The sequence below is a fragment of the Eleutherodactylus coqui genome, chromosome 8 (assembly GCF_035609145.1).
Source record: "Eleutherodactylus coqui strain aEleCoq1 chromosome 8, aEleCoq1.hap1, whole genome shotgun sequence".
Classification (NCBI taxonomy): Eukaryota; Metazoa; Chordata; class Amphibia; order Anura; family Eleutherodactylidae; genus Eleutherodactylus; species Eleutherodactylus coqui.
Window position 1 is genome coordinate 32,194,377 of NC_089844.1, and position 24,150 is coordinate 32,218,526.

The following is a 24,150-nucleotide window of genomic DNA, read 5'->3' on the forward strand; positions in this document are numbered from 1 at the left end:
TGAACATTCTTTAATGCCCAAGAAAGACTTAACCCCTTGAGTGGCACGCCCGGAAAATTTCCGTGACGAGCTCCACTGCTCATAGCGATACAGCCCGGAAGATTTCCGGGCTATGTATCACTATGGGAGCTGCAGAGCACAATGCCACGAGCTGTGACAGTGTGCTCTGCCTGCACAGACCCACAGAGAACAAAGCAAGGCCTTTGAAAAACCAGCAGAAGATATTGCCGATATGTCGGCAATCTCCTGCTTTGTTTACAGGTTGCCATAGAGACCATCGGCTTGTCAGAAGCAAGCCGATGGTCTCTGTGGCAGGGAGAGCTAGTGCTTGGCTGTCAGAGGACAGCTAGGTTCTAGCTCTTACAGCAGAGATCAGAGAAAACTTCCGATCTCTGCTGTGTTAACCCTTTACATGCAGCAGTCTATGTGACTGCAGCATGTAAAGGGCTGTCACTGCAGCATGTAAAGGGCTGTCACCATCAGACCCCCGGAATGTGATCAGGGGTCCTGATGGGTCCCTGTGGAAGTCCCCTAAAGGGACAAAAAAAAAAAAAAAGTAAAAAAAAAGTAAAAAAATTATAAAAACACTTGTCTCCCTTTACTTTGTAAAAAAATCAAAAATACAATCACACATGTGGTATCCATGTGCGTCGTAATGACCCAGAGAAGGAAGTTAATACATTATTTAACCCCTTAATGACATGGCCCCTTTTTTTCTTTTTTCCCCATTTCTTTTTTTCCTCCCCCCTGTTTAAAAAATCACAACTTGTCCCACAAAAAGCAAGCCCTTATATGGCCATGTCAATGGAAAAATGAAAAAGTTATGGCTCTTGAGACGCAACTGCAAAACTAGTTGAAATTCAATGATTTGACCATTTTAAAAAACCTGCCCTGGTGGGCACGACAGGGTGGTAGGAAACCCGCCACTCAAGGGGTTAAAGGTGTATTCTGGGACTTGTAAAAAAAACCATTTTTTTCTATTGATGACCAGTGGGGACTCGTTGCTACAATTCCCACGTGTCAGCTAATTCCCAGGACCACTGTCACTGCAGTCAGTGCAGAAAGTGCTTACCATAGTGCAGCAGCCCAGGTTGGTACTGCAGTACCAACCCAGCCCGCTGCACTAGGGTCAATGCTTTCTGCTTCCTGTACTGACCGCAGGGGCAGCAGCCCCTGGAATCAGCTGACTGTCAGGTGCGTTCCTGCTGGTCATCAATAGAATAAAGATTTTTTTAAGTTACAGTGTATACCCCTTAAAATTGCCAATATAATAAATTATTGGAAGCTTGCTACTTGTATATTACAAGAAGGTGATAATAACCATAATGTACCATCTCACTTCACAGGTATGGAGAGTATGTAATACCCAACAAAGCCTTAAAAAAGAACGACCGCTATCTTGGCCATTGGAAAGATGGCAAAATGTGTGGTCAAGGCACCTACTGGTAAGATCTGATGTGGATAACAAAGTATTTCATATCCTGATTGTACCCCCCATCGCTGACACCCCCCCCCCCCCCCTCACACAGTATAGGGATTGGCTGTTTCATTATTTAAATAACTGTAACCCGATGTGTGCCTAGGTATGCCAACGGAGAAGTATATGAAGGTTGCTTTCAGGATAATACGAGGCATGGGCATGGGCTTCTTCGCAGTGGCAAATTGACTTCTACGTCTCCTAGTATGTTTATTGGACAGTGGGTGATGGACAAGAAGACCGGTTATGGTGTGTTTGATGACATCACAAGGTAATTTACTTATTTCATGTAAATATTTTTCCTGGAAAATAATCTCTCTAATCTCCATGGATACATCTCCTATTTACCCACCGTATATGAAACTTGCAAGGCACAGATAGGTTTGTGGAGTTCCAGGCTTTGTGAAATCATAGGAACACCTTTTATTGGGAGGACACAGCTGTAAGCTCTGTTTTCAGGCCGTAGGCCACTCTCACACATGCGCTCTTTACTGCGATTAGCGCAGCGTTTTGAATGCCCCGGTAATTGTGGTATAGCGCTCTGATTGATTTCAATGGGGCCTCGCAGATTTTGCCATGGTTTTTTTTGCTTTTTAACGCACCTTGTCATCCATCACAATGATTGGGTGCGTTAAAAACCGCTGTCGGATGTAGTAAACTGCGTCAGAAAACTGTAAAATCGCGGCGTTTTGTCGTGGCTTTGTGTGACAGTGGCCTAAAGGTTTTTAGGAGCTAAAGTGGCAGTACAGTGCACAAAAGTAATTAGTAATAAAGTCCTTTTCTTTCCCCAGGGGAGAAAAATTTATGGGAACGTGGCAAGATGATCTACGACAAGGCAATGGGCTTGTGGTGACTCAGTTTGGTTTATATTATGAAGGAGCCTTTAGTCTCAATAAGATGATGGTGAGTTAATATGTAAATATGTTTCAAAGAAAGCTAGTAGTATGCTCAGCTGCATAGCTAGAGATATAACCAGTGGAAAGGAGGAGATTGTGATCCCGCTGTATAGAGCACTGGTGAGAATGCATCTGGAATATTGTGTTCAGTTCTGGAGACCTCTCATTGATAAAATAGAACTAGTCCAAATATGGACTTTAAAAATGTTGGAATGTCTCAAGAACAAAACTTATCAGGCAAGACTTTGATTTGTACAGCCTAGAAGAAAGGGGGGGGGGGGCCATGATGGAAACCTTAAAATGTGTTGAAGGTATAAATATGATTCAGGAGGGAAGTCTTTTTATTAGGAAGCTAAACCCTTGAACCAGGGGGCACAATCCGAGATTAGTTGGGGGAAGATCAGATGCCGTATCAAGAAATATTAATTTACTGAAGCAGTAGTAGATGTTAGGACAACCTTCCAGCAGACGAGGTTAGAGAATCAACAATAAAGGAATGCAAATATTCCTGGGATAAATGTATGTATGTGTTTTATATACAGCATAAAAAGACCACACGGTCCATCTAGCCCGCCCTTTAGATTATTTTATTTGTCCCTTAGTTAGTAGAAATATATATATATTTATTTATTATTCTACTAACCATGTGGTCTTTTTATGCTGTCAATTTTAATAATAAAAACTTTATTTGTATATCGCCAACTTATTTTTATGTTTCCATAGACTACAATTCATATGGAAACAGCCTCTCCTTTTACAGTACTCACCGTTCTAATTCTAAATGTATCAACTTTTAACACTAAATTACTGTTACGTTTACTGTTTACTTGTATCAGCTGTCATGTAGTGTACTGTATGTTCATACTATATATGTAGTAAATGTGTAGAATTTGTAGTCCTATTTTAAGGGTAGGGGGCCTTTTTTAATCTTTAGCATTTGAGATAGTCCGATATTGTCTAAGATTTGTAAGTTTGTCATCTACAATAAGTGTCTGTCTTCATATAAAGCTCACCTGTAGATGTGTGTTGTAGGGAGCAGGCGTTCTTCTTTCTGAAGATGACACGGTCTATGAAGGAGAGTTTTCCGATGACTGGACATTGAACGGGAAGGTGAGATTTATAGATTTATTTATTTTTATCTTGTAATCCTTGATGGTAGCTGACATTTACTACTGGCTTGTTTTTGTTTACTTCTTAGGGAGTTCTCAGAATGTCCAATGGAGATTGCATTGAGGGTGTTTTCAGTGGCGAATGGGGATCTGGTATCAAAGTCAACGGTATCTACGTAAAACCAAGTGTGTATGAAGGGGAGACAGAGGAAGCAAAGTCACTGTGAGTTATTGGTGTAATCTTTTCTCAAATGTTTTTTTTGAATCTTACTTTCTTGTTCTAACAGATTATACTCTGTGTAGTTATACTTCATTTTTTTTATATACTTGGAATAGAAGTAGGGAAGGGTTAAAAAAAAAAAAACCTCCATACTCGCCTCCCAGCTGGCGTCTGTGTTCCCGGCGGTGGTGCAGCAAGCTGCTTGAATTCCTGTGTTCCTGGCGGCGATACGGTAAGCTGCTTGAATTCTCCCTGCTGTCATCCCCCGCTGTACTCTCTGCTCGGCTCTGTCATCCCCCGCGGTCAACGCTGTGATTGGATTGAGAGCCAGCCAATCACAGCTGGCGCTCGATCATTCACAGCCAATCAGTGAATGACATTCACTGATTGGCTGTGAATGATTGAGCATCGGCTGTGATTGGCTGGCGCTTGATCCAATCACAGTGCTTACTTACACAGCACTGACAGGGATGACAGAGCCGAGCAGAGAGTACAGTGGGGAGAATTCAAGCAGCTTGCTGCACAGACACAGACGCCAGGAGGTGAGTATGGAGGTTTTACCCAGTATATACTCGAGTATAGCTCGGCTTATACTCGAGTCAATAAGTTTTCCCAGTTCTTTGTGGTTAAACTTATTGACTCGGCTTATACTCGGGTCAGCTAATACTCAAGTATATACGGTATTATGGGACAGCTTTTTTTTTTTTTTTCTTCCTTCCCTACTTTTAATTTGAAGAAGAAATATTCTTTCTATACTGTCTATCTTCAAGTGAGTTTTGGGTGGTTAAAACAGTAACAGGTTAATTTAGATCTAAATGAACCTATCTTTAGACTGGGATTGTAACGATTCCACAGAATGACTAATGTAAAACGATAGAGCCTTCCAGAAGCTACGTCAAAGGGGCCACTTTTCAACATGCTGTAGTAAAGTTTTGTGACTGTTAAACTGGGCACAGTGGAAAGATTTACTTCTATTACTTTCCCATTATTTGTATGCAGCAAGCTGGGGTGTCTTTCAGTTCCAGCTGATGAGAAGTGGAAGGCCATCTTTGAAGAGTGTTGGAGACAACTTGGTTGTGAAGCCCCAGGCAAAGGAGACCTGCAAAAGGCCTGGGATAACGTTGCTGTGGCAATTACCACAAAGAGGCGCCAACAACAAGACAGGTCTGTTTTTTTTCCTGGAGAACCTTTCATTGGGTATATGCACACAATGAAATCTCGCATGGATTTTTCTGCATGAATTCCACCTTTAAAAACCTACTAAGCTGCATATTTTTGCACTGATCCAAATGCAAATTTAGTCATGTGAATGCACAAAACCCCTGTGTGGAATGGCTGATGCGATTCCATCTGCAGCATAGGCTTTCTGACATATTTTTAGAGGTGGAATTCTCGCAGAAAAATGCACGTCGGACTCCTCAGTGTGCGCATTCTCTAATTCTGTATTGTGCCGCACTTCCTCCTAGAAAAGGATGTTAAATGAGCCGTCTTACTTCCTAGCTCTTTATGTCCTATCCTCAGTATAAGTCATCACTGGCATATCAGAAGGGGTCCACTGCCCTGGACCCCTGGCAATAAGTTGTTCTTGGGCCTGAGTGGATATTGCGGATTAGGTGTCATTCATTTTGATGGGACTTAACCTGCAGTACCAACCAGGGCCACTGAACAATGTACGGAGCTGACTGCTTCCGGCAGCAAGAGAGCTCCGTACACTAAAGCACTGGCTAGGGGAAATGGGGCTTCCCATTTAACAGACCCCCGCTGATCTCCTATTGATCACTATCTAAATGTGGGACTGGACCTTACCATTCCCCTTGTCAGTAGTGTGTTTCCTACACAGTCTGACGTTAGTTCTCCCCTGCAAGCCTTCTGGACACTGCCTAGAACCAAATTTGGAAAAGCATGTGTGCCAGAAAATGCGAGTTAAACAATCTGTACACGAGGAAAAGAAACTTTTACTATGCTTTTGTGGTAAAAGTAGAGGGGAATTCTAGAATGAAGTAGTATTCTTTATATATAGATGCAGTTATAAGTGCGGTCTGTACTGCTGCTCTTTTTACTGAATGTATCTATCTATTGCAGCCCGGAACCGTTGAGCCGGTCACATACACAAATGCTGGAGAGTCTGGAGCGAATTCCTCAGCACAGCGGTACTTTCACTATGGAGAAATATGAGAAGATCAAGTCATATCTAATAAATGTAAAATGCTTTTGCATTTATTCCTGTTATATGGCTTTGTCTTGGAGGTTTCATCTTTTAATGTCATTTTTAAATTATTCTGCTTGTAAATATGAGATTTTGAGTTAAGATAAACATTAAAGGTAAAAGTAACTTCTACACCATCTATGTAGAACGGATGAGAAAAAAATGTTTCTTGGGAAAAGAGCTTGGGGTGCAAGAGAAGAGTTAGCATGATTGTCTTCCACAAGAGAAGGGGAATGTGAAGGACCCCATATGCTACTGCAATATTATCGGTTTAGCTATATAGTGAAGTAACTGCCTATACTGCTGTTTCCATATTTAAGTGTACTAGGAAATTGATCTGATTCATAGAGTTACAGGGTGTATACTCTTTGCAGCAGCATCTTCTCTTCATCTCCACCCATTTTATTGCTTTCCTACCCATAGGCTTGTGAAACACCAATGCATCAGCTTGGCCGACTTTTGGAAACCCTGGTGGCAGTGTACAGGATGACTTATGTCGGAGTAGGTGCCAACCGTAGACTTCTACAAGAAGCAGTAAGAGAGATTAAGTCCTATCTGAAACGGATCTTCCAGCTAGTGAGGTGAGATATCCGTTTCATTTATATAAACCCCCTAAGGACACGTCTCTTTTTTTTTGCAATTAGGCCCAGTGTCTACGGGCAGGTTTGATTTGCGGAATCCACAAATCAAGTCGCCCATAGAGAAGCATGGGCGTCCGCAAATGGAATAAAAGCATGCAGATTTGATTTGCATGCTCTATTTTACTGTGGTTCCACAGGGGCAGCTTCCATTGAAGTCAATGCAAGCTGTCCGATCCGCGACACACCCGCATCTCACACTGCGGACATGCTGCCGATTCGCGGGAAAGCAGGAGATTTTAAAAAACTATACTGCGCATGTCCGACTGTGAGCCATGAGGACCATGCGCAGTAAAGTGAACTCGGAAGGGGAGGGATCCACGCAGACTCTGCTGCCGGGGATAACTGGTACTCTGCTGCCGGGGATAACTGGTAAGCTGGGCTCACTGGCTGCGGGCACGGGCGGATTCCGTGTGGGATTCCCTGCGTGGAATCCGCACGAGCCATGGATATGAGGCCTTAGTTTTTTTCCTCCTCCCTTTCAAAAAATCCCAACCCCTTTTTCTATAGATGTAGCTAACTGAGGGCTTTTTTTGCAGGACAAGTTGTATTTTTAAATGGTACTATTTAATATACCATGTAATGTACTGAAAAACTGCCAAGTGGAGTGAAAAGGCAAAAAAAATGCAATACCACCATCTTTGGGGTGTGTAGGGGGGGTCTTGTTTTTACAGCATACACGTCGCAAAAGTGACTTCACTTTATCTTATGGGTCATTTAGATTACTACGGTACCAAATGTACCGTATTTTTCGCTTTATACGACACACTTTTCTTCCTTTCCCCATCCCCCACAGTGGGGGGAAAAGTCGCTGCGTCCTCTAGAGTTATCGTGCCGAAATTTGTTGCATCGCCATTTGTTTGTGCTATCACGAGTTTAAACGCTCGGTCGTGCTAACTAAATTGTGGTTGCTTACTAGTTTTCTCTCCTCCCCACTGCCGCTCATACGTGCGATTGATTGGTGGAAAGCGCCCGTGGGAACTGCTGCTGTTTCCCTGCTTCCACCAATCTGCTTTTTCCCTTCCTCCTGCCGAACAAGGGCCGCTGTGACATGGAGCTCCGCTGTTTCAGAGCTCTGCTGCTCCTTCTGCTCCGTCACACGGCACTATCCCCTGCACTGTTCCCAGGTGAGTTCATAATATTTTTTCCCTATTTTCCCCCCTCTAAAGCTGGGGTGCATCTTATCATCCGGTGCATCTTATAGAGCGAAAAATACGGTATAGAGTTTTACTTTTGTTGTACTTTTAACCCTTTCCAATCCACTGTCTGACGTCTGAAGACATTATGATTTAAGGCTGTATAGCTCCGATGTTGGAAGACGTCCGTCGGGGTTCTCTTACTGTATATTGCCAGCCTCTCTGCTGTCGGAGCCTATCCAACGTGTCACCTCATGCAGTACTGGCTTTAGCCAGCAGATAGCGGCGTTGTATAAAAGCAGAAAAATAGTAAGCCCGTAGGAAAACCAGGATACAAATTGGACTGGAAAGGGTTAAAAGATAAAATTATCTTTGGAATCGAATAACATTTTTCTGCAGTCCTCTTCTGACAGCCATAACTTTTTTTATTTTTTCTGTGAACATACCGTATATACCGGCGTATAAGGCGACGGGGCGTATAAGACGACCCCCCAACTGTCACCTTATACGCCGGTATGCAGTGGAGAAAAAAAAAAAAATTTTATTACTCACCTCCCACGGCGTTCTGTCGCGCTCCGGCAGGATGTCGCTCGCTCCGGCAGGCTGTCGCTCGCTCCTCGTCCCCGCCGCAGCATAGCTTTCTGAATGTGGGGCTTGAAATCCCCGCTTCCAGAAAGCTAATACACACGCCGGCAGCCATGACATCATTGAATGGCTGTGATTGGCTAAAGCACACGTGGCTTCAGCCAATCACACTATTCAATGACATCATTGAATGGGTGTGATTGCTAACACGTGCGCCTTCAGCCAATCACAGCCATTCAATGATGTCATTGAATAGTGTGATTGGCTGAAGCCACGTGTGCTTTAGCCAATCACAGCCATTCAATGCTGTCATGGCTGCCGGCGTGTGTATTAGCTTTCTGGAAGCGGGGATTTCAAGCCCCGCATTCAGAAAGCTATGCTGCGGCGGGGACGAGGAGCGAGCGACAGCCTGCCGGAGCGAGCGACATCCTGCCGGAGCGCGACAGGACGCCGTGGGAGGTGAGTAATAAAATTTTTTTTTTTTACACTTTTTTTTTTTTTGTATTACCGGCGCATAAGACGACCCCCGACTGCAGAGCAGATTTTTCGGGGTTCAAAAGTCGTCTTATACGCCGGTATATACGGTAGTTGTTTGAGGGCTTATTGTTTGCAGGATGTTCTGTTTCTATTTGTACTATTTTGACGCTAAAGTGACTTTTTGATTGCTTTTTATTAAATCTTTTCTTGGAGATAAGGTGACTAAAAAAAGCGCAATTCTAGCATTGTGCATTTTTTTTTCTGTGCCGTTCACCATGCAGGATAAATAATGTTACTTTGTTAGACCGGACTCGGCAATACCAAATATGGTTTTCCTTTCTTTTTTTTTTTCTACTTAATTTGTTGTTATTAATACGGGAAAATGTGTTTGTTTGTTTTTTGTTTTTTTTAAACTTCCTTTTATTTTTTCCAATAATTAATACAATTTTTTTAAACTTTTTGTTTTCTCCCCCCCCCCCCCCCCCCCCATAGAGGACTTGAACTTGCGATCCGTTCATCCAGTGCATTACTTGTATACTGCATTTTAACAGGCCATGAAGGCTTGCCTCAAGCACGCCTTGATACACATTCATTAATGGCAGCTCTGGGGGCCTCCAAAAGGCCCTCAGCTGCCATGGCAATTTAATGGAACCACTGAATAACTATTGTGGCATTTAGAAGGTAAACATCCGCAGTCAGAGTTGATCACAGCTGTTGTGTGCTGGGGTTTGCTATTACAGACAGCCGGCACTCATCTTGTATTGAGCGAGAACAGCTCATGATCCTGCACCATATAAACCCCACACACCCAGGAGATAATTGTATGCCCAGGGATGTTAAGGGGTTAATGGAAATGGGAGGCACAGAAAATGGAAGTTGACATAAGACGATAAATGGATTATAGGAACTTCTTTACTGAAACATTTTTGTATTTTGCTGTTTTCCAGGTTTTTGTTTCCTGATCTTCCTGAAGAAGGTAGCACAATTCAGCCATCAACCACCCTCAAAGAATCCCCAGACAAGCCTCATATCTGCAATGGGAGAACAGGCTTGGAGTCGGAGTCTCCTGAACCCGGGTAAACAAACCATAGAACTTTTGTGTTGCAAACTTTGTTTTCCAGTTAAAACAATAGAAAATTGTGAAAATGCTGGGAAGTCCCCGTCCTGTTGTAAGATGAAACCTGGGATTTCCTGTTCTCAAACTTTGTTTGAGATTGATGTTGAATACTCATAACAGACTGGTAGACGTGAAAATCAGGGTCTCTGTTGGCAGCCACTTTGTCTCATATATCCCTAGCTAGGAGTACAGCAGAATAAAACTTTTTGGACCTCATTTAGCGCAACTCAACAGGTAAATCACCCTTGTTGCCCATAGTAACCAATCACAGTGCAGCTTTCATTTTACCTCAGCAGCTTGAGAATAGAAAGCTGTACTGTGATTGGTTGCTACGAACAACATGGACAGTCTTACTGTTGGACAGTTTTGCCAAATTAAAATTTTTGATTTTCTGCTTCCATTAAGATCAAATTTATGTATCTTGAATGTCATTAAACAAGAGTTATGAGCATTTCAAATCAGGACGATCTTTTGTAATAACCCTGTATAACGGCTGTTCTGTCAACGTCCCAGCATGCCTGGTGATAGTGTGATCAGGATTCCAATCACGCTTTGTCCGTATGAGACTTGTTTTGTGAGGACTGTTCATTATTACAGTGAAGGGCACACTAGAAATGGTAACTGGTTGGCTTCATGGTTTGTCTGTTTTATGTTTGCAGGTATGTTGTAACTAGTTCAGGACTATTACTACCTGTGCTATTGCCCAGACTGTACCCTCCTTTGTTTATGCTGTATGCCTTGGAACACGAAAAGGAAGAAGGTGCCTATTGGGAATGTGTCTTAAGACTGAACAAACAACCAGACACAGCACTCCTTGCATTCTTGGGAGTACAAGAGTAAGTAGACAAAACAGTAAAGTTAGTCTTTTTTTCCTACCACGGTCCAATAAAGGTGGCTCTACACATTTGATCAATGTCTGCCAAACATCTAATGTGTCAGTAGGTGTTCTGACTTTTCCTTGACAGCATATGTTGGGTGGAAAGAAAGATCGGCTGTTGTTTTTTTTTTTAACATGCCTAATACTGTTGTTCTTGGGGAAGATGGCCACCAGGGGTGTATAGCTGCGGCTTTAGGCCCTTTTGCACAGGATGATCCGCCATGAGCTTTCGCTTGATCGGTCATTTGCTGATCATCAGCTCTCTTGAATATGCCCCTAATCAGCCAATGAGCGGACAGATGCTCGTTCATCGGCTGATTGGCTCATTTATGAATGCTCACTCTTGAGTAGCAAATCTTCCTGTGTGTGTACACGGAGAGATGTGCTGCCAGTGAATGCAATCTGTGGGGACAAAGGTTAGTACTAGTATCAATTATCCACCTGTGTAAGGAGCACTTAATGAGCGCCGATCAGCACTTGTTACAACAGCAGAGGATCAGTCCATGGAAAAAGGCCCTTACTCCACTGTCCCCATTCAAAACATGTATGCAGTTGGGGGTCGTGCCGAAGACCTGTTGTCCAAAGTAGCATCCAACCAAGCTCTATCTGAGGTATATAGCGCCTTATTGCAAGACCAACATGTCCTATATATTCAATTTTAATTTTGGCCAGGTGTCTATGCCATTGAAAGATGATCAATAGAGGAAAGAAGATCAATAGACAGGTCTAAGTTGTGTGTGATTAATGTATTAAGTTATACTCATAGCTCTGTTCTTAAAGTAATACTTTGTCGACTATTCACAAACTTTGTGAATAGTGTACTATTATTTCTGCTTCCTACAAGCTTCACTGCATAAGTTGTTAGCATATTGGCTTAACCTGAATACACTGCTCAGTTACTGTAGCCCTTTGAATTTGGTGCATATATCAGACTTATGACATTGAACTCACAAAACATTTGCTTCTTTAAAGGGGTTGTCCCACTTCTTACTGTTTTGCAGCAGGAAGCAGACGGCTCCCCCATTGTGCAGTGGCCCAGGTTGACGCTGCAGGGTCCCATTCACTTAAAAAAACAGCTTGAAGTGGTACAATATTTAAACCACTTTTCGACCGTCCACTGTAAATTTACGTTGTTGCTTCCTGGGCTCTGCAGCAGCGACGTAAATTTAAGTTCTTCACTTAAAAGGGAATTGCATCCCTCAAGCTGGTGGAACACCTGAAACAGGCTGTGGTTCGGGTACCATCATTGGGACCTAATTAGTTTAAGTCCTGATGAAGTCATCAGAGGGACAAGCACTCATAGCACTGGTGTAGGGAAAGTTTGTTGTAGTTACAAACTTTTCCTTCATTTTGATGCTGTTATAGCCTTTCTCTCTTCGGCTCTTCCCCTCTCTCCTGTCATTGTGATATCAGAGGACGGAGAAACTTGAAAGTAAGTTAACGTACTAACCCCAAATTAGCCCATTCTATTACAATCACCTATACTATTCAGTTAGAAGTGATTGTATAGTTTAGAGTTCATGTTTAATGACTTACCTAGAAATAAACTAAATTTATATGGGTACTTTCACATGTAGCAGATTTTGGTGCAGATCCGCACGATATCCATAGCCTAGGCTATGGTCACTAAGGTACATCGAGGCTTGGTCTTGAAGAGGTTAAAGGTGTATTCTAGAAACCAAAAAAATGTACGCCATTTGTAGCCTGTAAGAAACCCATCTGAAAATGTCACCAGAGCGGGTTGACAAGACCTGAGAGGAGGGGTTGGAGCTTCCTGACAGAAACCGTGTATTGGGTATCGACCCTTCCCCGTCCTCTGGGGTCTTATCAACCTGTCCTAATTACAGTCTTGGATGAGCTTCTCACAGGCTACAGAGCGGCCATTGCATACGTTTCCTAGATTACACCTTTAACACATTCTTATACTTTTTTTTATGAGTAATTAACCATTGAAAAGACTAAAATGTATCTTTTTATTCACTTTTTTGCAGAAAATTCTGGCCAACCAGTATTAATTTCTTTGGTGAAAATAAGAAGGTATGAAATTAAACCCAAGGCCAACCAAAACAATCGCTGTATGTGCCCTGTGATCCCACACCATACATATTATATAAAAATATGGGCAAAACAAAAGGAGGAACCAATTTCCCTACCTTATTTTTGTGTAAATCTACTAATTTAGGGGGGAAAATATATAAATGTTAAAAACAAATTTTTTTTTTAAAGCTTTTTACCCCGAATAAAACTGAGGGGAAAAAAGCCAGTGGAAAAAATATTTTTTAAAAATCGCCCTACATGTCACGGAAAAAGAAAAAAAAAAAAAAAGCAAAAATAACTTTGGTAGCTAAAGGAAACAAAATAGGACAGTAAAACCACCAGATGGGTACAATCCCTAACAAGTGCCTGCTCCTGAATTCCATAACATGTAGACGTAGCCTCAGGGTCCGAGAGATACAGCAATTAGTTTTACATAGTTTTGCTATTTCTCCTGCATTTCCCTCTACATTTTACTGGCTGAGCTCTTTACCTGGCAGCTATCTCTGCCTCGGTGACATTTCTTGTACAGGTTCCTACATCTAATAAGTGGTCCCTGGACTCTCTACAGGCTTTATAATAATCTGCCTCTGCAAGCTAGACGTGCCTTCTACTCCAGCAACAGGAAGCACAAGGAATCATGCTGCTTCTTTATAACACGCCGCTCACCATATACATGGACACGCTGAGCGCAGGCTTTAACTTTTATATATTTCTGGTCTTGTACATTTCGGACAAGCAATTTGGTTTTTTTTAATTGATGGCAGATCTAAAAGTCCAGACAAACTGACATTCTGTATTAGGATACTCTGTTATTACACAGAATTTGTTCTTCTGCAGGTTCTACCAAGCACTAAAGACTCCTGTTTTGCTTCAGCGGTGGAGTGCCTGCAGCAGATTAGGTATTACTGTCTCTTGTCTAGGGTAATGAATAGGAATGTTACCTACAACTACTGCATGTTACTTCTGTTGTGTCTAACAAGCTTGTTCCATTATATATCTTGTCTCGTATAGAAGAGGTGATTAAAGAAACTGCCATCTTCCCTAAGGGGACATTCAAACGACCGTATATCGGTCGTGTATTCACGCCGGCCGATATACGGCGTCTCTCTCTGCAGGGGGAGGGGGCTGGAAGAGCCGGGAGCAGTGCTCTGAGCTCCCGCCCCCTCTCTGCCTCCTCTCCGCCCCTCTGCACTATTTGCAATGAGGGATGGGCGGGGCTAAATTCCGTTAATTTAGCCCCACCTCCCCTCATTGCAAATAGTGCAGAGCGGCGGAGAGGGGGTGGAGAGGAGGCAGAGAGGGGGCGGGAGCTCAGAGCACTGCTCCTGGCTCTTCCAGCCTCCTCCCCCTGCAGTGAGAGACGCCGTATATCGGCCGGCGTGAATACCGTCGTCTGCATGTGCCCTTAAGCCGATGAGCTAGAGTAATGGGCCCCTAGGAGGTTGTGCTCCTCCACATTCGTCCACCCTCCTTGGGTCCACAAAACCACGGCTCACTGCATGCACCCAACTACTTCAATGCCTGCACACAGTGGACAGGGCTAGTCTTCGCAATATGTGTTTGCTCTCCAGCAGCCCTCTGGGTCGCTGTAAAACATTTGGGCAGTCTGCCGAGTTCCTTTTTAAAGCAAATGTTTTTAATTGTTTGCAGCACTACATTTACTCCGGCAGACAAACTGAAGGTCATCCAGCAAACTTTTGAAGAGATCACACAAGAAGCACAAGAGGCGCACAAAGAAGGCTTTCTCTGGTCCATGGATGAGTTGTTCCCCGTCTTCCTTTATGTTGTGCTAAGGGCCAGGTCTGTCTAATGTGACGTATTAATGCACCTTAAAGGGGTTATCCAGTTGTAAACTATTGATGGCATATAATATATCAGCAGGGCCTGCTATCAGGGATCCCTGCCGTTCAGCTGTTCACCAGACTCTGCATTCATGCACTGAGATGAACTCTGCGGGAAGCACTGCAGTGCTGAGGCTCCATATTACATTTGAAGTTCCTGTTGAAGTGAATGGGAACTTGACCTGCAGTACCAAGCCAACATTAGTTTACAGCTAGACAACCCAGGTCTTAGTAATTTACCCCTTTACTTTGATAATAATCAAGCATTTTCTTTCCTGTTATGGCACAGGATACGAAATTTGGGTTCAGAGGTACATCTAATAGAAGATCTTATGGATCCATATCTGCAGCATGGGGAACAAGGAATTATGTTTACTACACTGAAGGTGAAAAAAAATACACGGGTCTTAAGATTTGTAAAATATCTAGTCACTGCCTACAGGCTTTAGGGCCCTTTTACACGGAATGATCAGTTTTTTTTTTACTGGCTCGTGCGAGACTGAATGATAATTACTGTGAATGATGCCTCTTTCAAATGGGCTACAGCGATATCGCATCTGTGTTCTGTGCGATATCGCTGTGTTTTCTCGCGGCAATATCGCAACTTTATAGCGCTCTTTTGCCGGGATTTTTGAGGGGGGGAGCTTGAAATATAAGTCCAACCCCAAATATAAGCCCTGGCAGCATTAAAAAAAACAAAACACATAAACAAAACAATACATCACCTAACAGGCACAGTCCGCTCCGCCGCACTACTTCCCCGCAGCTCCTGCACTTGTCTTCAGTCAGCGTTTCCTGGTCAGGGGTTTCAAAAACTCCACCTCCAGAAAGCGCTGGCTCTGATTGGCTGAGCCACGGTGCTCAAGAACCAATCACTGCAGCGCTCAATGAACCAATCATAGCCATTCAATGCGATGGCTGTGATTGGTTCATCAAGCACTGCAGTGATTGGCACCAGAAGAGTTTCAACCCAATTGGTGCAACGTCCCAATATCAAGACAGCCGTTAAAATATTTGATCATGTATCAGTATCGTACTGTATGTTATAGATTTATTTATTCCGCCCCTCGTATATAGGAACGGGTGACAATGTTCATGTAACAGGAACATTTCTTTTTAACATTTCTGCCTCATGACAACAATCCCTGTCCTACTAGAGCGTATAGACCTAGGATAGGCTGCATCACTTGGGACCTTCTGAAACCATCCATGATTTGAGGTGTAGACGCGAACCATCCATATATGACACAGTTGGTCATTCTTTGGATTGGCTGGTAGGCAATACTATATTTTCCCTGCAGTAACCACTTCACAAAAAGGGCATAGCGGACAAGAACCTACTGTGGAAAAAGCACCTCTGGGGAAGTAAGAATCAGCACCAGCGTCGATTAGTCTTTAGGAAGAGGAAAGATCAGCGTAAAGAAATGTCATCGACCACCTTCTTTTTACATTTGTGTTCATTGAAACCTTGTAACTTTTTTTATTTTCTTTTGAAGGCGTGCTATTACCAAATCCAACACGAGAAACTCCACTAGATGTTAGGAGAATCGATGGCAAATCTGTTTTACTTAGAACGTGGAGAGGCTGAGAAGAAGGCTGCCTGCAGTGCTGTGACTTGTGCCGTGAACTTGCCAGATACTGAACCGGATGGGAAGTTGACGAGTGGAGTATGATGTCCCAGGGAGGTGCTAAGCCAGCTCAATTCACTGACTGAGCTGCAAGTGTGGAGTTCATTTTTGTAACTGAAGCGATGATGTTCTTGATTGGATTTAGTAATGAATAAGCATTAACATGTATGACTGCATCTCTAAAATGCTAACAGAGTACAGTAAACGGTTGAAACCTGGCATGAATTCTACTCGACGCAGTATAGAGGTCGCTCTTATTGCTGCCTCTTTTTGAGCCAAAGTTTGATGCAGAACGCACACCGGTGTCTCAGCAAGGACCGTGCAGAAATGTGTCTATTCTTGATACATGTCAAAAAAGGAAAAAAATACTGTACAGTATAGTACAACCTGGCCCAAGTGCAACATTCACCTCTCCCACATCTGCAAACAGTGTTGAAGCTCGTCCATATAACAGCCTTAGAACTTGTTTTTCTCCTTTTTTAGCAGTACTGTTTTGTTTTTTTTTCTTTTTTTTTTTTTTTTTTGCAAACTTGGTTATATGGACATAATTAGTTTAAAGGTCAACTTTATGAACGATCCCTCAGCTGAACTGACTAGAAGTCTGGCTGTTTAAAAGTTAGGCTATATCATACGGTAACTTTTACAAGATTTTTGAGGCTGTATTGAATATACAGTTGTGTGTGGATAGACCAAGCCAGGAAAGACACTAGCTTAATGTGTTCACATAAAGTAATATTAGAAATTGCCTTAAATTGAGTGTCTCACCAAAACCACTGCCCTTTGAGACAGGTCTCCCTTTTTCTTCGTACTGCAGTTTAAGCAGCCTGCCTAAGCATGGATGAGCCGTGATGATGTCACCAGATCATTCGCTTAGGTAAGCGAGAGCCGTGAGCTTCTCGACCTGTGTAAAAGGGGCATAACCATGCGCTCCCACCAGAGAGCTTGCTTGCAGCACAAACACACTGCCATTTAAAATAAGAAGAGGAAATTAACAAGTTCGCTACAGCTTGTAACATAGTTATCTGAACATATTCTGTCCATCCGCTTGAACTGGTCAAGTTGTGTATAACCAATCTGGAGATTTTCAGCCGGTCAGAGGCTTTTTGCACATCAGCGTCACGGCTGCCATTTATATCGGAAGCCATAACACAGTGCCGATCCCTTGTATGACTACCCCAACAGCACCTAATGGATCCCATTGATTCACAGTGAGGTCCATTGACATTCAGTTGTGATTTGTTGGCAAGAATAGTGATGCATGCAACTTTTTTTATTTCTTGCCACTAAATCTGATGTAACTGCTGACAGAGCCTCCAGTGTGAGCTCCGCCTTGTTGACATATCGTTACGTTGTACATAAAGGTTTGTATGGATGAACGTTCTATCAGTGTTGCAAAAAATATTTAAGATACTGCTTTTTGGCAGTTAAAGTAAAATTTTACACCATCCACACACAAGCATCTAGAAAATGATCTGAGTGTATATACAGAGGTCTGCAAATAAAATCCCATGCTCCATTCAGTGTTTGGTACTGCAAGCAATCAGTAACCTGTATAAAACCCGAAGTGTTGTAAATATTAGAATACAGCATTTTAAAATATAACTTTATTTACATTTAATGTAATTAAAAAAAAAACATTTGCAGGTTTTATTCTGCTACGGCCGAGCTCACACAGGCGTATGGTCATTGTATGTAGCGCGCAACACACAATGCCAATAGCCTATTGATTTCTATTGAGGTACTCACATCTGTGTGTATTTCTTTACGCGCATATAGTTTGTGCGTAAACTCATGGCATGTGCTGTCTTAGCGAGTATTATACACTCCAAGTTAGTGTATGGGGACTGGTGACACGTAGCAAGTACGCATGTCATTGCGTGCTCGTGCGAGAGAGCGATATACACATGGCCCGCAGGTAAAACCGGTCCTATGAACCCGGCCTATGGCTGCTTTCACACCTACTTTAGGGCTCAGTTCAGGTTTTCTGCCCCTCTACTCCGTTTTTGGAGGCGAGAAACTGAAATAGAATGGATCTGTTTTTTTACCCAATGACTTTAATGGGGTTGTAAAAACCGGAAAGGCTTCCACTGGCTTCCAGTCCGTCAGCCTTCCCTTGTTTTGTAACAAAAAAAATGCTGTGGACTGCAACAGAATGGAAGCAAACTGAAGCCTTTCCATTTGCTTTCTGTTTTTGAATTAAATGGGGTAAAAAACTGCTTTTATTTCAATTCCTCTCCTCCAAAAACTGAACAGAGACACGGAAACCGTGAACTGAGCCCTAATATAGGTGTGAACCCAGCCTTACCTATTGCTTTCAGCGTCTAACACTGAGTGGACCGTTTGGGTATACAGTGTATGTGTATTTACACAATCTGATTTGAGCACACTTGTGTCTGTAAAATCCAAATATTTCTTGAAAACCTAAGCACTGGACATAATAAATGTTTTGACATTAGTCGGGCAAAATTTCCACTGAAGAGCATGAATTGGGTTCTGCAGCCTCCAGTATTCACTCATTGTAAAAAAAGAAATAAAAATCTATCACCGAGAAGGAGTTATCAGAATCAAATGAAACGTTGTGTCGTTGTAACGTATATAAATCAGTAATTACAATATCGGAGCAAAAAGATAATTTATTGAAGAAAACTGACCCCTTGAAGGGAGGCTCTAGCACCCTGTTGTACCGCCTCTAGCTTTGATACAAGATGTGATACAGGTGGGCATGGAGGCTCTAGTACCCTGTTGTACTGCCTCTAGCTTGGATACAAGATGTGATACAGGCGGGCATGGAGGCTCTAGTACCCTGTTGTACCGCCTCTAGCTTGGATACAAGATGTGATACAAACTGGCATGGAGGCTCTCGTACCCTGTTGTACTGCCTATAGCTTGGATACAAGATGTAATACGGGCAGGCATAGAGGCTCTAGTACCCTGTTGTATCACCTCTAGCTTGGATACAAGATGTGATACAGGTGGGCATGGAGGCTCTAGTACCCTGTTGTACTGCCTCTAGCTTGGATACAAGATGTGATACAGGTGGGCATGGAGGCTCTAGTACCCTGTTGTACTGCCTTTAGCTTGGATACAAGATGTGATACGGGCGGGCATGGAGGCTCTAGTACCCTGTTGTACCGCCTCTAGCTTGGATACAAGATGTGATACAAACTGGCATGGAGGCTCTAGTACCCTGTTGTACTGCCTATAGCTTGGATACAAGATGTAATACGGGCAGGCATAGAGGCTCTAGTACCCTGTTGTACCGCCTCTAGCTTGGATACGAGATGTGATAAGGCGGGCATGGAGACATACAGGTTCCATATGGTATCCTGCAGCATATCCGTCCATATTTGCTGTAACTGAGCCTCTAGATTGTGCAGACTCCTAGGCTGTCCGTTACCATCCCAGATGGTCCCATACATGTTCTATTGCTGATTAATCTGGTGACCGGGCAGGCCACGAAAGTGTGGCAATGTTGTGGAGGCATTTCTGTGATGATCTTGTGTGTGCCACCGTGCATTATCCTGCTGGACAATGCCTCTTGGAAACCGCCATAAGAGGAACATATGTGGCTGCAGGATGTCCTGAACATATCATTGAGCGGTCATTCTCCCTCGTACCACTACTGTGGGTGACCAGCTGTCATATGTGATGGTTCCCCAGACCATCACACCAGCAGTGGGGGCAGTGTGCCCCTCCATAGCAAAGGCAGGATTGGGGAAATCGCCCCTAAGCCTCCACACACAAATACAGCTGTCGTCTGTGCACAAAAGAAACCTGGATTCATTGATGAAGACAACCCGGTTCCACTCCATTGCGGTTCCTTTTCATCGTTCATGACACCACTGCAAACGGAGATGATGGTTGGTGTCAAAGGCAGTATACATAATGGGCGCCGTGAGACCAAACGCCCTTCAGCCAAGCACCTGGAAATGGTTCTGATACACAGGATCAGACGATCCTCTTCTGAGGATCCTCCCGAGCCCAGTCACCTTGTGTGCGTGTCCTCATGCATCCACTGTTCCCAACACCTCCTAACAGCCAGGTCAGAACGACCCAGATGGCGGCAATTCGTTGATACGACCAACCATCTACTCACATTCCAATAATGCACCCCTCTGAAACTCTGGTAACAGGGTGAAATCTCTTCTCTGTGTCGTAGAGGCGTCTAGTTCGTGGTCAACAAGCTCTACACAAGTGGAAGAAGAGGTCACTACACACAAGGAGCCTCCGAGAGCCTCTTATAGGCCAAGGAGGGAACCACTTTTAGGACGTTAGGTGGCAAGACTGTTCATCTAATAACTCCACAACTCTCATCATTTACAGATCTGCCTGAGATGTAACTGTATTCCGAGCTTTGGGGCAAAACTACTCCTCCTTCTAGGTGCTTGGTTTTTATTTATATTTTTGGCCAGTAATTATACGGTATTTTATATGCACGCTTTACGTTACATTGTTCATGAGTTTCCTTTTTTTTCTTCCAATTTATTTAAAGTGCAACTCCGCCGCACATAGTGAGTTTAGGTTCTGTTCACTTGGAAGTCTATGAGAGCATACACCAAATGTATTCTTAGGGCCCACTGACCCGGTATATGCCAAGACTGTTCTTTTTCCCTTCCATATTGAATAACGTAGTTGACTAAGCTATGAAAAACTGAGGCATCCCATATATGTTTGTTTGGGGAGTGGAGGTGTTCAATGAGATTCAAAATAGATGCAAACAGTTGCATTACCTGACCTGTATGTCTAGCGTACATTGTAAATGCGGTGAAGATGGAGCCCTGACTCTTCACCGTGGTGTCGGGTTATTGCTTTTACAACCATCTATATTTTCTTCATGGCAATAATTGTTTTAGGGACTGTAGCCACCTGACTCCATTCTCTTTAGAGTGCTTACCCCTCCCCCCAACTACAGGCTGCCAGATACACTGTTTGAAAACCCATAAAATATCGCTCTACTCCATTGCATTAACGTCACCTTATCTGTATAAACGTTCTTGCACATTGTGAGATCTTTTCATCTAAATCGGCCCCAGTTGAGCAATAATGTTTGTTTGCAATACCCTACAGTATAACAAATGACACATTAAGAAGTGGACGGCAATAAATGGTTGTGGGATCTGTCATAGCTGGACAGTTCGTATAATGAATTATACCTCACTGTGAAGCTCACACTGTTAATATGGACTTTCATATCCTACCTGTGCAATATGTTAAATACAACTTGGATGAACTCATACAAGAGCACTGCCATTTGCATATAGGGCAGATAATAAACCGCCTTTTTTTTTGTTTGTTTGTTTTTTTTTGACCCATCCGATTTGCTTGTAGCCAGTACTTCTGCATCACGCCGGAGCATATTTCATAATGCATTGACGTGGCCTACCAGTACGGGCTCAAGTCCAGTCACTGAATTTTTTTTTTTTTTTAAAGTTAAAGAAACACTCTTATTTTGGGAGAATCTATTACAGTAATGACTTCTGCTATGAAGAATCCAGTTCTTGAGCTAGTTCCACCCAGGATTTGTACTTTGCACTGGCAGTTTTTCTTTATGGCAGCTGACCTATAGCTGCCTCATTAACTGCAGGACACAGAGTGTTGTCAGAGTGCTGATCATGTGACCTGGAGGGCAGACAAGAAGTGCAGAATAAACAGCCTGGGATGGCGAGCTGCAGAGCTGCACTCCTTAAAGGCAGAAGTCAGTGATACAATGATGAGTGCTCCTTTAACTTCTGCTATAACAGTCTAACATTTCCTTTACCGTACGTAGACCGCTACTACTATGGTTTGTCAATAACTGGAAAAATGTAGTGATGTTTTGTGAAAAAGAATTAACATTTTGTATAATTAATGTAAATATGTCAATGACTAAACTGACTTGTAACTGATTTTATAAAGTGGTCAAAACATTGTATTGTTCATCTTGTATAGGATTGGGGGGTTTTCTTAACTAATTTAACTGTGCGATCCAAGAAGGTTTCACGTCGCTGGTTTATTTCACGTAGTATTTGCATTGAACTGTATTCATTTTATTTCCCAGTATTCTTAGTGCTGAATGGGTACAAATAAAGGGTAAACTCTTGCCAGTCCCATCTTGATTGGCAATGGCCCTTAAAGCGACCCTCCGGTCCTGAACAATGGCAGCACGGTTTCTCTTGACTACCTGATGCACATGCACGCTGGATTAGTATGTATCGGTAGTCTAAGACACTACATGCTGCTCTGATTGGCCAGTGCTGCTCATGCTAGTCGAAGCAGCATGTGGTGTCTTAGACTAATGATGATGGTGTGCGCTGGGTAGTCAGAGAAGTGGTTGTGCCATCTTTGCCCAGGACCTGACGGTTGCTTTAAGGTGATGATATTCTTGTACTCTACCTACAATCTACATTACAGTATCTCTAATAAAAACTGTTTTCATCGGACCGTTTTTTTTTTCTTTTCTACAAATCATGTAATATTGCTACCTGATAATGTCTGAGATCCCTACGCTGCTTTGTGTTGCTTTCTTGTTTGTTGTAATGTACCATAAAGGGGTGCAACAAAGAGTTTGTACAGTCTATTCCACCTAATTTGCGGCATTGGCATTCATTTACCACTTCATCTATAGAGGAACAGCTTACTGCATTCATTGTACTGGAGTAACGTAGGAATACTCCCAAGCACAGATAAAAGTCTTTGGCGAATAGTTCTAATTTTGCAGTGTGAAGGACAAACATGGCTATATAGAAGGGAAAGCTACTAATTCCCCTGGAAGAACGTTTTTGGGGAACATTTCAGATTTTTCCATTCATTATGTAACTATCCCCCTAGTATATATAAGTGAGTTAGTGTTACCTTGGTTAGTTATTCTTTTCTATCTGGAGCTCCTAACCACCTCCTCCTCAGATGGTCATGTGATCTCACTTCTGACCAGATCTGATTTACTTGGGTTTATGCTGTCTGAAACTACTCAATTTCTCAGTCTGAGTGATTATTACACGGACCTACCACAGAAATTGCCAAGAAAGGAACACAGGCAAGATGCTCCTTGATAAGTATCAGACAGGGGGCTGCACGGCATGAAAGTGACTACAATACACAGAAGAGGCTTGCAGAGTGTGAGGGGAGCAGGGATGGAAAATTTGTTTTTGCTCGAGGGGCCCTTTTAATTCTGTTATGCTCAAAAGTGGATTATGCATAAGAAGGGGTTTGTATCTCACGGTGTAAAGAGAAGCAAGAAAGTGATATGTTACAGGCATTTTAAAAGAGCAAAGGCCCATTTAAACGGAGCGACGATCATTTTAGTGATAATCGTTGCGTCTAAATATGCGCCCATCGTGCACTTTTCGTGCAGCTGATCGTTAAATTCAGTCCAACCTAAAAATCGTCATTCAGCCTTATCAGCAGTTCTCCACGGGTAGTACTGATAGCATTGTTGCCTGTTGGAGAACAAAGGATCTGAGTGCAGATAAGAGCCCTCAGGCTATTAACTGCATTCAGCTAAGGCTTCATTTGCACACTTAATTGCTCTTAAGTAGCTGAGTAGCTACTCAAAAGTTTATGCAAAATGATCGCTCAAAGCTGTCACTCAAACTGTCCTTGGAGCGTTCATCGGCCGTGTAAATGGGCCTTAATACTACATAGGATTTAAATAGATGAAAAGACCTCCTGATGTCAAATGCGTTTAATGTGCCAATATTTGCCTGTGTGTGTATGTAATATAATGTTCAGGATGTGTGCGCCCTTATTTGTTACTAATAGCCATAGCTATATATTGATGTTTGTATAGCAGAGGGCCTATTTTAAGCATTCTGTCTCCTGCTACATTCATTGTGTAAGCTGTACTATGATTTAAAAAAATAGCACTGGGACTTTAAACAAAGCTGCTTAAGTCTTCCCTGCGTAGCTCCTGGTTGAGGAGGATGTGATG

At 42.8% G+C, this 24,150-nt stretch overlaps 1 protein-coding gene across 3 annotated transcripts in view; it reads left to right on the top strand.

Annotated features, from left to right (window-relative positions):
- The window catches only part of ALS2 (alsin Rho guanine nucleotide exchange factor ALS2), an 80,385-nt gene extending 57,722 nt beyond the window's left edge, over positions 1-22,663 (top strand). Inside the window, exons 20-34 of one of the 3 annotated variants that reach the window (XM_066575424.1) lie at positions 1,347-1,445; positions 1,584-1,748; positions 2,269-2,380; positions 3,406-3,483; positions 3,572-3,705; positions 4,702-4,866; positions 5,785-5,902; positions 6,332-6,489; positions 9,692-9,820; positions 10,521-10,697; positions 12,730-12,775; positions 13,613-13,674; positions 14,426-14,575; positions 14,906-15,002; positions 16,113-22,663. In XM_066575424.1, coding sequence (XP_066431521.1) covers positions 1,347-1,445; positions 1,584-1,748; positions 2,269-2,380; positions 3,406-3,483; positions 3,572-3,705; positions 4,702-4,866; positions 5,785-5,902; positions 6,332-6,489; positions 9,692-9,820; positions 10,521-10,697; positions 12,730-12,775; positions 13,613-13,674; positions 14,426-14,575; positions 14,906-15,002; positions 16,113-16,151 — 1,729 coding nt within the window. In that variant the 3' untranslated portion in view covers positions 16,152-22,663. Of the gene's footprint in view, positions 1-1,346; positions 1,446-1,583; positions 1,749-2,268; positions 2,381-3,405; positions 3,484-3,571; positions 3,706-4,701; positions 4,867-5,784; positions 5,903-6,331; positions 6,490-9,691; positions 9,821-10,520; positions 10,698-12,729; positions 12,776-13,612; positions 13,675-14,425; positions 14,576-14,905; positions 15,003-16,112 lie in introns of those variants that run through there. The other 2 variants (XR_010786329.1, XM_066575425.1) reach the window with 2 other exon arrangements.
- The last annotated feature ends 1,487 nt before the right edge of the window (positions 22,664-24,150 follow it).